Raw genomic sequence first — 14,101 nt, 5'->3', positions numbered from 1 at the left:
AAATGGACCGCACACTTATGTGACAACCTAAACAATATTATGCTGGCTCTGATATTTTCTCCTCCAAAGGTTTCAATGCATATAGTTAATTTATGTTCAGTTTAGTTTACTTAGTTTATAGTTCATTACATGATAGTGTTTAAATTGCAGCTAGCCTTTACTGGTACACATGCAACAGCCTCTGCACCCAGGTCTAGATAACACTCAATCACTGCTGGTAGACACACACACACACACACACACACACACACACACACACACACACACACACACACACACACACACACACACACACACACACACACACACACACACACACACACACACACACACACACACACACACACACACACACACACACACACACACACACACACACACACACACACACACACACACACAAACAAACTGCATTTACCCTTTTTTGCACTAACTATTTCGCACTGACACTATACACACACTGGACTCCGACCACCCACACACTCACACATACTTACACTGACACTGTAAGACACACATACAGAGCCTCTGTGTGAAAGAGCAAAATATAATGATCTGATGATCCCATATATCCAGTGGAAACGTCATCAAATACCTGAAAACGTTTCCCTTGCGCAAAAAACAGCTGTCTGTCCTGAGCTTACTGGCACAGGAAACAATAGGCTAGTTGATACAATGATGCAAGTTTGCTAGCGATATCTTCGGGCCGGACCAAGTTTTAATGTGGCACTTTACTAGCGATAGCTCAAGTCAAAATAAATAGAAAGGGAGGAAGACAGGCGTAGTAGGTGGGAGGGGGGGGGGGGGGGGTTCTACTAAGCTATATGGAATAGATTTTGAAATGTATGACCCCTTAAGGTAAAAAAAACAACAAAAATAAACATTGAATTTGCCATTACTGCTGTTAGCCCATAGAAACGCATTGAGTAACTCACTACATGGAACAACAGATAGTACCCCAAAAACATCTAAAGGAAGTTTGTTCTGAAGTGTCTGTCCTATATCTAAGATGTATTTAACCCCTTATTTTAGGCATTAAACCATCTCCATATATACTTCCATACATTTTTTTAACTGGTACTGGGGACCTTCAGACGAGTCTTGTGACAACCTACATGTACGTGTTCGTGAGAGACTCACATTTCCACAGATGGGTCATATTCGGGCGCTGTTCGGACGCTACAGACAGAAGTTAGCAGAAGAGGCTGTACCAACTTCAAACGAGTCCTGTGATGCTTGTGGGGGTTGTAGAGTTTGGCGGCTAAACAGTTCAGACGATTCTGTGAGACACAGCCCATGCAAACAGATGTATTTTGATGGGGATTTTTTTATTATGTTAATTTGATTTCCACTGGGCGCAGAAATTGCAGAAGGGTTAAATTAGCATTAGCCAACCCTTATGCTGAGGGAGACTAGCTAGTTTGCTACCACCAACCCTGTACAAACCTGGATAACTCTGCTGCTGCTGCACTTAGATCTGTGTGTGTGGGTGAGAGGGAGGAGAGACTGGGGGAGGGGGATCGGGTAGGAGGTTGGCAGTTGGGGAGGGTAGAGATTGTCACGCCAGGTACAGCATAAAGTATGCAGTAGAACCTAGACCGTGTGTGTGTGTGTGTGTGTGTGTGTGTGTGTGTGTGTGTGTGTGTGTGTGTGTGTGTGTGTGTGTGTGTGTGTGTGTGTGCACAAGCGTGGTGAGTAGTGAGTTTGTCACGTGTACACTAGATAGAATGAGAGTATAGAGAATCACACACTGAAATATTAACAGTATGTTTAGTGAATGGGCGAGCTAAGGATGTTGATATAAGTCTTGGTGTTAGGATAAGTGTTTATTTCCAGCGAGTGTATTTAATGGGTTTAGTTTAAGTAGCTAGCTTGTTGGCTAGTCACTTTGGTAAATACTGGCCGGCTAGCTAGCTGAGACCAAAGATATGAGAGAATGTTTTTATGACTGAAGCACATACAGTATCTCCTGGCAGTAACATATTTCCCCTCTGAGGAATGAAGCTGAACTTTACTACAACTATTACTGAACAAAAATATAAACGCACCATGTTTCATGAGATGAAATATAAGATTTCCAAAAAATGTCATACGCACAAAGAACATATTTCTATCAAATGTTGTGCACAAATTTGTTTACAGCCCTGTTAGTGAGTATTTCTCCTTTGCCAAGATAATCCATCTACCAGACAGTGTGGCATATCAATAAGCCTTTTATTGTCCCCAGCACAAGGTGCACCTGTGTATTAATCATGTTGTTTAATCAGCTTATTGATATGCCACACCTGTCGGGTGGATGGATTATCTTGGCAAAGGAGAAATACTCACTTACAGGAATGTAAACAAAGTTGTGCAAAACATTCTAGAAAAATAAGCTTCTTGTGCGTATGGAAATGTCTGGGATCTTTTATTTTAGCTCATGAAACATGGGACCAACACTTTGTATGTTGCGTTTATATTTTTGTTCATTGTATATGTTATGGGATATATAGACAATATGGACAGTATAGGGATAGAATATGTAGTATATCTGAACAATAGTATATGTATAGCAATAGTTAAATAAGATAGTCCTAGAATACAGTACATACATATGAAGTGGTAAAACAGTATGTAAACAATATTAAAGTGACCAGTGTTTTTATTTAAACTTTAATTAGGCAAGTCAGTTAAGAACAAATTCTTATTTACAATTACTGCCTACCCCGGCCAAACCCTAACCCGGACAGCGCTGGGCTAATTGTGCGCCGCCATATGGGACTCCCAATCACGGCCGGTTGTGATAAAGCCTGGAATCAAACCAGGGTCTGTAGTGACGCCTCTAGCACTGAGATGCAGTGCCTTAGACTGCTGCACCACTTGGGGGCCTATGTACATAGGGCAGCAGCCTGGTGCATGGTAGAGTATCCAGGTGATAGACTGCTAGTGACAGTGACCAAAGTTCAGGGCAGGGTACTGGGCGGGGGCTAGGGGTGATTATTTAACAGTCTGATGGCCTTGAGATGGCAGCTGTTTTTCAGTCTCTCGGTCCCAGCTTTGATACACCTGTACTGACCTCGCCTTCTGGATGGTAGAGGGGTGAACAGGCAGTGGCTCGGGTTGCTGTGGTCCTTGTGGATCTTCTTGGCTTTCCTGTAACACTGGATTCTCTAGATGTCCTGGATGGAAGGCAGTGTGCCCCCTTTAATGCGTTGGGCAGACCACACTGCCCTCTGAAGAGCCCTGCAGTTGCGGACGGTGCAGTTGCGGTACCAGGCGGTACTACAACAAAACATGATGCTCTCAATTGTGCATCTGGAAAAGTTTATGAGTTTTAGGTGCCAAGCCAGATTTCTTCAGCCTCCTAAGGTTGAAGAGGTGCTGTTGCGCCTTCTTCACCACACTGTCTGTGTGGGTGGACCATTTCAGTTTGTCAGTGACGTGTACGCGCCGAGGAACTTGAATCTTTCCACCTTCTCCACTGTGGTCCCATCGTTGTGGATAGGGGGGTGCTCCCTCTGCTGTTTCCTGAAGTCCACGATCAGCCCCTTTGTTTTGTTGACATTGACACACCACACTCCCAGGGCCCTCACCTCCTCCCTGTAGGCTGTCTCATCGTTGTTGGTAATCAGGCCTACTACTGTTGTGTGGTCCGCAAACTTGATGATCGAGTTGGAGGCGTGCGTGGCCACGCAGTCATGGGTGAACAGGGAATACAGGAGGCAGCTGAGCACGCACCCTTGTGAAGCCCAGTGTTGAGGATCAGTGAAGTCTGGGCTACAGACCGTTACCGAAGGCTCCGGGCTGCAGACCCTCGCTGGAGGCCCCGGGCTGAGAGGCGTCGCTGGAGGCCCCGGGCTGAGAGGCGTCGCTGGAGGCCCCGGGCTGAGAGGCGTCGCTGGAGGCCCCGGGCTGAGAGGCGTCGCTGGAGGCCCCGGGCTGAGGGGCGTCGCTGGAGGCCCCGGGCTGAGAGGCGTCGCTGGAGGCCCCGGGCTGAGGGGCGTCGCTGGAGGCCCCGGGCTGAGGGGCGTCGCTGGAGGCCCCGGGCTGAGGGGCGTCGCTGGAGGCCCCGGGGTGAGGGGCGTCGCTGGAGGCCCCGGGCTGAGGAGCGTCGCTGGATGCCCCGGGCTGAGGAGCGTCGCTGGAGGCTCCGGGCTGAGGAGCGTCGCTGGAGGCCTCCTGCGTGGAGCTGGGACCGGTGTCCCCGGACTGGGGAGACCTTCAGGAGACTGGGTGCGCAGAACAGGCACAGGGCACACTGGGCCGTGGAGGCGCACCGGAGGTCTGGAGCTCAGGGCTGGCACACCCCGTCCTGGCTGGATGGTCACTGTAGCCCGGCACGGGCGGAGCGCTGGCACAGGGCGAACTGGGCTGTGCTGGGGAATGAGGGCAGCCGTGCATAGAGCAGGCGTAGGATAAACTGGGCCAATGAGACGCACTGGCGGCCAGATGCGTTGAGCCGGCACACTTCTTCCTGGCTGCCAGCCAACTCTCGCCTGGCAACGCTGCGGAGCCCGTACCGACCGCACCGGACTGTGCGTGCGGATGGGCAAGAGAGTGTGCATCACCCCGTAATGCATTTCTTGCCCCTCTGCACGCCCGCTCCGCAGTGCCCTCTCCGCCAGTACCATTTCCCGGAATCTCACGTCGAACTCAGCGCTTGACTCCTTTATTGGCTCCGGTTTGCTGCACGGCTCTCTCCTGTACGCCCGGGAAGTTAGGTCAGGGCTCCCCCGTGACCTAGCCAAACTACCCGTATGGTGGGTGGTTCTGTCACAAGCGTCGTAGTGAACAGACCAAGGCGCAGGGTGCACTCCCCTTCAATCAGCTTCTGGAATCAGTTCAATTGCCCTGGGGGGTACAAACAAGGCCCAAGGCCCTTCTCAGTTTGGCTGGGCGGCCAGCTCTAGGAAGTCTCTTGGTGGTTCCAAACTTCTTCCATTTAAGAATGATGGAGGCCACTGTGTTCTTGGGGACCTTCAATGCTGCAGATATTTTTTGGTACCCTTCCCCATAATTATGCCTCGGCACAATCCTGTCTCAGAGCTCTACGGCAATTCCTTCGACCTCATGGCTTGGTTTTTGCTCTGACATGCACTGTCAACTGTGGGACCTTTCCAAAGGTGCAAAGCTGTCATCAAGGCAAAGGGTGGGTACTTTGAAGAATCTAAAATATATTTTGATTTGTTTAACACTTTTTTGGTTACAACATGATTCCATATGTGTTATTTCATAGTTTTGATGTCTTCACTATTATTCTACAATTCTACAATGTAGAAAATAGTTGTTTTTTTTAACACTTGAATGAGTAGGTGTGTCCAAACTTTTGACTGGTACTGTATATAAAAACAAAAAACTCTGCATACCTACCCAGCCTGGCAAGAGTGTCCCAAAGGGTGTTTAGTTTCCCCAGTGGGTATTCTCTCCTCTCCAGGCACCATCGCATGAGCCTGAAGCCACACTCTGAATTCACTTTTAGAAAGTTTGGCGAAAGGCGCTGAGCCTAATAAGGCATTTTTCGTTTCATTTGAATTTAATTCTAAGCAAGTTACAGCCTATATGCGCAATTTATAGAAAATAAATGTTCCTGCCAGCCTAGTGTTTCGCACTCGCAAATGCTTCACTATTTAGTTGTCGGCTATAGCCTTGAAATAATAGGCAAATAATATAGCGTAAATAATACATTTTTGTTCCTTCTTAGGCTACCTGACTGGCTCCTGACCTATTTAAAGTGTTTATATATAAATCATGTAGCCTATTTGAAATGATGAGTGCTTATTACAGTCACCTTTTCACGTTGTTTATCAGAAGCTTCTAAGGCGCAGGGTGCACTCCCCTTCAATCAGCTTCTGGAATCAGTTCAATTGCCCTGGGGGGTACAAACAAAGGATCCAATTCGGGAAAATTGTATTCCTAGTTGTAATGCTTGTGAGTTACATTCGCTCTGATATCCAAAAGTTCTTCCCGGCTGTATGTAATAACACAAAAACAATTCTGGGCTAATAATGTAAGAAATAACACAGAACAAAACTAAATACTGCAAAGTTGCCTAGGAGCTAGAAGCACGGCTGCCCTATCTGTCGGTGCCATCTTGCTTGAGAACGTGTGCTTTTAAAGGGAGATTAATTTTGGAAAACCTTTGTACAGTAAGAGAAATATGATCCTCCACGTGTGAGTCCGGTTTCTTTATACTGGGCTTAGACCAGAAGAAAGCTTTGATTATATTCAGAGGTAGTATTTACAGTTGAAGTCAGAAGTTTAAATACACCTCAGTCAAATACATTTAAACTCAGTTTTTCACAATTCCTGACATTTTATCCAAGTGAATATACCCTGTTTTAGGTCAGTTAGGATCACCACTTAATTTTAAGAATGTGAAATGTCAGAATAATAGTAGAGTGTGATTTATTTCAGCTTTTATTTCTCTCATCACATTCCCAGTGAGTCAGAAGTTTACATACACTCAATTAGTATTTAGTAACATTGCCTTTAAATTGTTTAACTTGGGTCAAACATTTTGGGTAGCCTTCCACAAGCTTCCCAAAATTGGGTGAATTTTGGCCCATTCCTCCTCACAACTGGTGTAACTTACTCAGGTTTGTAGGCCTCCTTGCTCACACACGCTTTTTCAGTTCTGCCCACAAATTTTCTATGGGATTGAGGTCAGGGCTTTGTAATGGCCACTCCAATACTTTGACTTTGTTGTCCTTAAGCCATTTTGCCACAACTTTGGAAGTATGCTTGGGGTCATTGTCCGTTTGGAAGACCCATTTGCGACCAAGCTTTAACTTCCTGACTGATGTCTTGAGATGTTGCTTCAATATATCCACATAATTTTCCATCCTCATGATGCCATTTATTTTGTGAAGTGTTCCAGTCCCTCCTGCAGCAAAGCACCCCCACAACATGATGCTGCCACTCCCATGCTTCACGGTTGGGATGGTGTTCTTCGGCTTGCAAGCATCCCCTTTTTCCTCCAAACACAACAATGGTAATTATGGCCAAACAGTTATATTTTTGTTTCATCAGACCAGAGGACATTTCTCCAAAAAGTACAATCTTTGTCCCCATGTGCAGTTGCAAACCGTAGTCTGGCTTTTTTTATAGCGGTTTTGGAGCAGTGCCTTCCTTGCTGAGCGACTTTTCAGGTTATGTCGATATAGGACTCGTTTTACTGTGGATATCGATACTTTTGTACCTGTTTCCTCCAGCATCTTCACAAGGTCCTTTGCTGTTGTTCTGGGATTGATTTGCACTTTTCGCACCAAAGTACGTTCATCTCTGAACTCGTCTCCTTCCTGAGCGGTATGATGGCTGCGTGGTCCCATGGTGTTTATACTTGCGTACTATTGTTTGTACAGATGAACATGGTACATTCAGGCATTTGGAAATTGCTCCCAAGGATGAACCAGACTTGTGGAGGTCTACAATTTTTTTCTGATGTCTTGGCTGATTTCTTTTGATTTTCCCATGATATCAAGCAAAGAGGCACAGAGTTTGAAGGTAGGCCTTGAAATACATCCACAGTGACACATCCAATTGACTCAATTGAAGTCAATTAGCCTATCAGAAGCTTCTAAAGCCATGACATAATTTAATGGAATTTTCCAAGCTGTTTAAAGGCACAGTCAACGTAGTGTATGTAAACTTCTGACCCACTGGAATTGTGATACAGTGAATTATAAGTGAAATAATCTCTCTGTAAACAATTGTTGGAAAAATTACTTGTAGATGTAGATCACAAAGTAGATGTCCTAACCGACTTGCCAAAACTATAGTTTGTTATTAACAAGAAATGTGTGGAGTGGTTGAAAAACGAGTTTTAATGACTCCAATCTAAGTATATGTAAACTTCTGACTTCAACTGTATGGGCATTTCTTAAATGGCATTGTTTCCCAGATGGTTTTATTAAAAAATGTAAATTATTGTTTGAAAAATTAACTGTACAAGTGAGTATAAACAGATCACTGACCGAAGCCTTCATTGTTGAGAGAGGCGTAAAGCAGGCTTGTCCTCTTAGCGCAGCACTCTATGTGCTGGCCATCAGCCACTTGTTAAAAATAATTGTAAAAGATGATAGGATAAAAGGTGTATCTGTTGGAAATAGTCGTGTAGTTATCTCTGCTTATGCCGATGACATAAGTCTTTATTCATTCGCAAGAAGAATTACATTTTCTAAATGATCATTTTGGATTCTGTGAGAAGAGCTTTCTAAACCTTTAAACCTATATAATTGAAAGTCTAAATGTAATTGCTCGGGATCTATATACGTAGAACTAATTGGACTAAGAAATACTGGGATCGAAAACAAGCTTTAGTTCATGAGGTGGTTAGGAAATGGTCTGACAAGAGCACTAGTTACAAATGTAGAACAAATACCTGTTAATGTGCCTTTTATCCCCCGACTGATGAATGCATCCTAAGGATCAATAAGGCATGTGTTTAGTTAATATGGGGTTCAAATAGGGAGGTAACAAAGAAAGAATTAGGAGACCTTGCTGCAGTGAACGTGGGTGTGAAGTAAAAATGTTTTGCTAGTGCCATAGCTAGAAATGTGCTTTGGTTGGTTGACATGCAGAGGTTGGGAAAATTACGTAGGAAATCAAGAAAAAAACGTACCTCATCACAGTTTGGGCTATGGCAACTTCACTGACAATTTTATAAACTTGAATATTAACTGGAACAGTGACTTGAACGAAACTATTTATAAACTGATATCTGATTAAATGTATGGTGGTGAAGTTACATACTGCAACATCACCCCTGCAGAAAGTAAAGAATGTATAAAATAATCTACTATGCATGGTTGATTTCTGTACAATGTTTACTAGTGCATGCTGTAGTAAAGTGGACCTGTTTTGTTAGTAAAATGTTGTCCTATGCCTAATTGTCGTGATGAACAGAGTTTAGAACATATTTTATTGAACTGCTACAGAACCAAAGAAATATAGGGTCTGATGAAGTATTGATTTTGATGTATATATAAATCAAGACTGTCTTTCACGGTGTCTTCGATACTCACATGTATGACAATACTAAAGCATTCTGGTGGACAATAAGATTTGGAAGACAAGATGCATTATGATTATAAAATAACTTTTTGTCCCCTCAAACACTCTTTTAACATAAAGACAAGACAAGAGCTAAATCAAGCAGGCCAGTCACCCAACAATGTGGCTAGATAACAATCTACCTATATAGATTTTTTTTTTTAAATCTCTGATTCACTTCATAAAGCTTTTCATGTACTTTAAAATATCTATGTCATTGATCAGATATAAACTTTTACCTCAGATAGAAATTGTCAATTCACTTTCAAGCTGATTCTATTTTTCGAGTCTACTGGTTTTGGTAGTTAGCTCACCAGGCGTCAAATTTCACAGGCTCATTTTATCAATCTGAAAAAAATACAATAAAATGTACATATTATCATTACCAACATAAAAACAAATTATATACAGTTTATCTTGATATTGCTGACCAAATCTGAATGATAGAGCTTCCAAAATTGGTCCTAAATTGTCAGATTTGTTTGGGGGGCTGGCGCCTCCCTGTGGCAGCATTGTCAAATTAGCATTTTTTTTTTTTTGTATTTTTTTTTTTAGAGAAGGCCTAAATCCCGCTCCTTAATCTCTAAACCAATCATATATCATTAATGCAGACATTGTAACCTATCGAAAGAGGGGTTTGATGAAAAGATTGGTGATTGTAGCACAGAGATATTGATGTGACAACCATAGTGAAACATGTTTACGAATTTTTAATGGGGGGCTGTAAATGGTTCAGGGACAAATACTGACTGCAGCTATTCATTAGCATTGTTTAGAAGTACTACCCTCTAACACGCATGCTAAGGAGCCGGGAGATCACAATACTGAGTTCGGTTTCAGATTTAGAATTATAATGAGCGCCATGTTGGCTAGGTCCATGATTTGGCGTTCAAAAACAATACATGAAAACATTTTTTGTTGCTTGTAAATGTTTATTTAGACCTTTTTTGGAATTACATACCGGCCGTAACGGCAGTAAATGTAAATAGTTGCAGGCAGGGCAGGCATATTTGCTGAGTAACGAATGCATTTTGACATTCTAACGCTTGTAGAGCTATATAATGGTAAGATGAATATACCCAAATACTGGTTCAGTTGGCACCCAATGTTCTTAAATCAGACAATCCAATTCTAGTAAGAATCTAAATTAGAATGTTATTTCAGGGACCGTACTTGTTAACATTAGAAAAAGTTTAAATTCGAACAGTTTCTCCATCTCAAAATGCACATCAGCCAATTAAAGTCGTTGATTTACTTGCACATGATAGAACGTTAGAACAGAGCCCTGTGGGTCCTGGTCAAAGGTAGTGCACTAAACAGTATAGGGAATATTGTGCCATTTGTGAACCAGACCATGACTAAACACTTAATTTGATTCCATATAGGTCGATTGGCTCTCAAGTTCCTACCCACATTCCGTCTGACTGTTCTGTTAGAATCTTACAGCCGCTCTCCGTAATTAGTTTTCCAGCTCAATGCCAGCCCCGGAAATATTATGAATTGAAATAGCCTAACCATTGAACAGCATCAAATATCCAAGATTGTGCCTTTTTAAAGCCCTGTACCCCTGTGTATATATTCATTGACTGTTTTTTAGCTGGCTGACCTTCAACTATAGTTCTCCCACTGTTCTCTCACTGACAAAGCACAGGACAAATAACCACTTCTCAATGGCATGCTGCTAACATTTCTCATGAAACACTCGCTCCCCCTCTCCTGCTGCCCACCAAAACCCTGTTATCCAGGGTCCTTCAGAGGAGCACTGAAGCGGAATAAACGCAGATAGTTCCACATGATTCTTCAGATGCTGCTATAGCTGCTTTGCTAGTTACAGTACAACTTCTGTTATATGAACTTGCTGCTTTGTGAACAATTAAGGAGACAGCGCTTCTACCGTAATTGCATGTTAGCTGACAGTATAATAAATTGGGTCTCTCCCTTTCTCTGTACGCTCAGTGTGCATGTCTTTGATGTGTTGGAGTCACAGGGGGCCTGTGTTAGTGAGGTTGTTGTGATAGCGGCTAGGCTATGTTAGCCTTCCTGTATGTGATGTACCCATAGAGTTGGATAGAGGGCACACTTGGCCCGAAGCCTGCTTTAGCATGGGCATTGCTATGGAGGGCTTTCACCATTTTGAAGTAGCCAACTATGTTGGGCTTCCTATGGGTTAAGGAAGGATCACAGAATTACATTCAGTTCAGCCAATGCATTATACTCCTGAGAAAACATTGCAGCACTACAGGTGGCAGTAAATCATCAACCTTGGCTTTATCCCTGTTCAGACAATACACACTTGTGCACAGTAGATGGTGGTATGCACCTTTTCAGTTAATTTACAGACTGCCAATATACTCATGTAGGATAAGAAGAAGAAAGTACAGCTATCCCTCAATGGCGCTGTGCATGCTGTCTCATAAGCAGCCATTGCAAAGATAGGAGATGAGCTCTCTTGTTCATCTCTATCGGTTGTTGTGATGTAGCGACTGGGCTACACTAGGTTTCCTGTGTTTACCCTGTGATGTACAGCTCTTCCGAGCCCAGCTAGGAGTTATTAGGGATTAAAAAAAAGGATCTGCTCCCTCCAGCCTACAGCTAATGATGCAATTATGTTGAGAACAAACGCAACCAGCAAACTCATTTAGGGGCAAGTTACACAAACAATGCCAAAACAAGAGGAATAGGAAATGCAGTAAACTGCGAATGTTATCTCTGGGTAATGAAGGGTCGTTTTCACAGTCTAATGTTGATAAAACAGAAGTTGGTTTTGTCATTCACACAGTTACTGAGGATAACCAGTTACACTGGTTTTTAGGTAGAATGGTGTCCCTCTGCTCTCATGTTATGTGTAATAGCCTACGATGTATGGATTCAAATAGAATCTGTGATAGTTAATTATTGTATTCTTCTGTATTCCAGTTCTTACATTGCACTGGCATTAGCCTATTCCCTCTTGTACTATCTTTCTCCCCCCAAAATTGTGGTCTGTGTTATAAGATAGCCCATCTACAGTTATTTTCCTGTGTCTGCTCTCAGGACTAAAATGTGTTTGTTTCTCTGCAGGTCACCTCTCTCCATGGAAGACCTCCAAACAGGTAAAACACAACTATTTGTGTGTGTATATTTATTTGTTTGCAGAGGGAGAAGGGTGACACAGTAACATATTTAATCAGTGAGTGTGCGTATGCGTGTGTGTGTGCGGGTTTGTCTGTCTCTGGGACTTAATTGAGCAGCCTGGGAGATGTTTTTGCTTTTGCTTCACTGCTGATTTAACCAGTCTTTCTTGACCTGCTTAGAGTCAATCATACACATTGGTGGTAGCCTATTATGTTTATTTGTACAGTAATTCTCTGAAAAGAGGATGGGCTCGTGTTATTTTTGCTTCAATTAGGCACATCTTTATAGTGGTGGTTTCGGCTTTGAAAACAATTATGCTCAGGAGCTTTGGCGACTGCTTAGTATTTTTTCAACCTCCTGCTTCATGCTGTCAATGTATAGTTCATACATGCATAATCTATGAGCAGAATTACTGTCTTAGCTACCTCTATTAGCCACAAAATCCCTAGCTGTGCGGCACCATTTTCCTTACATTTTCCACCACGTGGGCCAGCCCCCTAGCAATTCAAGTTCTAACCAATGAGCTTCAGCCCCTTGTCATTTGAGTGACAGCTAGCAAGGTGCAGACACAGCAGAGCGAAAGAGAGAGCAATGACATTGTGCACATATGTGACTTAGTACATCATTGTCAGGGACCACTTCTGGCTCGTGAGCACCACTTTAAGAACTACTGGCTAAAATGTATAGGGTAAATCCATTTGAATTCAATCCCTTTTTGGCAGCACCCATATGATTTGAACGAAACCTCCTATACATATTTGTCCATTGTAGAAGTGCTCAGAAAGTGACTTTTTGGACCTGAATGCCAAAACATTCAAGAGACAAAAGTGCTCAAAGTTGATCCATGTCGCATACCCCACAATACTAGGCAATGCAAAAAAGTGTTAAACAAATCAAAATATATTTGAGATTCTTCAAAGTAGCCACCCTATGCCTTGACAGCTTTGCACACTTTTGCCATTCTCTCAACCAGCTTCGTGAGGTAGTCACTTGTAATGCATTTCAATCAACAGGTGCCTTGTTAAAAGTTAATTTGCGGAATTTCTTTCCTTCTTAATGCGTTTGAGCCAATAAGTTGTGTTGTGACAAGGTAGGGGTGGTATACAGAAGATAGCCCTATTTGGGAAAAGATCATGTCCATATTATGGCAAGAAGAGCTCAACTAAGCAAAGTGAAAAGACAGTGCATCATTACTTTAAGACATGAAGGTCAATCAATACGGAAAGTGTCAAGAACTGAGAAAGTTTCTTCAAGTGCAGTCACAAATGCTACCACAGCATTCTGCAGCGATAAAGCATCCCATCTGGTTTGGAGGAAAAAGGGGGAGGCTTGCAAGCCAAAGAACACCATCCCAACCGTGAAGCACGGGGGTGGCAGCATCATGTTGTGGGGGTGCTTTGCTGCAGGAGGGACTGGTGAACTTCACAAAATAGATGGCATCATGAGGATGAAAAATTACGTGGATATATTGAAGCAACATCTCAAGACATCAGTCAGGAAGTTAAAGCTTGGTTGTAAATGGGTCTTCCAAATAGACAATGACCTCAAGCATACTTCCAATGTTGTGGCAAAATGGCTTAAGGACAACAAAGTCAAGGTATTGGAGTGGCCATCACAAAGCCCTGACCTCAATCCCATAAAAACTTTGTGGGCAGAACTGAAAAAGCTTGTGCGAGCAAGGAGGCTTACAAACCTGACTCAGTTACACCAGCTGTCAGGAGGAATGAGCCAAAATGCACCCAACTTGTTGTGGGAACCTTGTGGAAGGCTACCCAAAACATTTGACCCAAGTTAACCAATTTAAAGGCAATGCTACCAAATACTAATTTAGTGTATGTAAACTTCTGACCCACTGTGAATGTGATGAAAGAAATAAAAGCTGAAATAAATAATTCGCTCTACTATTATTCTGACATTTCACATTCAAATAAAGTGGTGATCCTAACTGACCTAAGAC

General features: G+C 43.0%; 1 protein-coding gene across 9 annotated transcripts in view; it reads left to right on the top strand.

Annotated features, from left to right (window-relative positions):
- Window positions 1–14,101, top strand: part of LOC106573044 (membrane-associated guanylate kinase, WW and PDZ domain-containing protein 2) — a 324,009-nt gene that overhangs the window by 251,600 nt on the left and 58,308 nt on the right. For all 9 annotated transcript variants that reach the window (XM_014147683.3, XM_045696840.2, XM_014147669.3 and 6 more), the window contains one exon: window positions 12,091–12,122. In XM_014147683.3, the coding sequence (XP_014003158.3) occupies window positions 12,091–12,122 (32 nt within the window). The remainder of the gene's footprint in view (window positions 1–12,090; window positions 12,123–14,101) is intronic.

The sequence above is a fragment of the Salmo salar genome, chromosome 16 (genome assembly GCF_965601325.2).
Source record: "Salmo salar chromosome 16, fSalSal1, whole genome shotgun sequence".
NCBI classification, from domain to species: Eukaryota; Metazoa; Chordata; class Actinopteri; order Salmoniformes; family Salmonidae; genus Salmo; species Salmo salar.
Note: the sequence above shows the minus strand (reverse complement) of the source record. Positions and strands in the feature narration are given on the sequence as shown.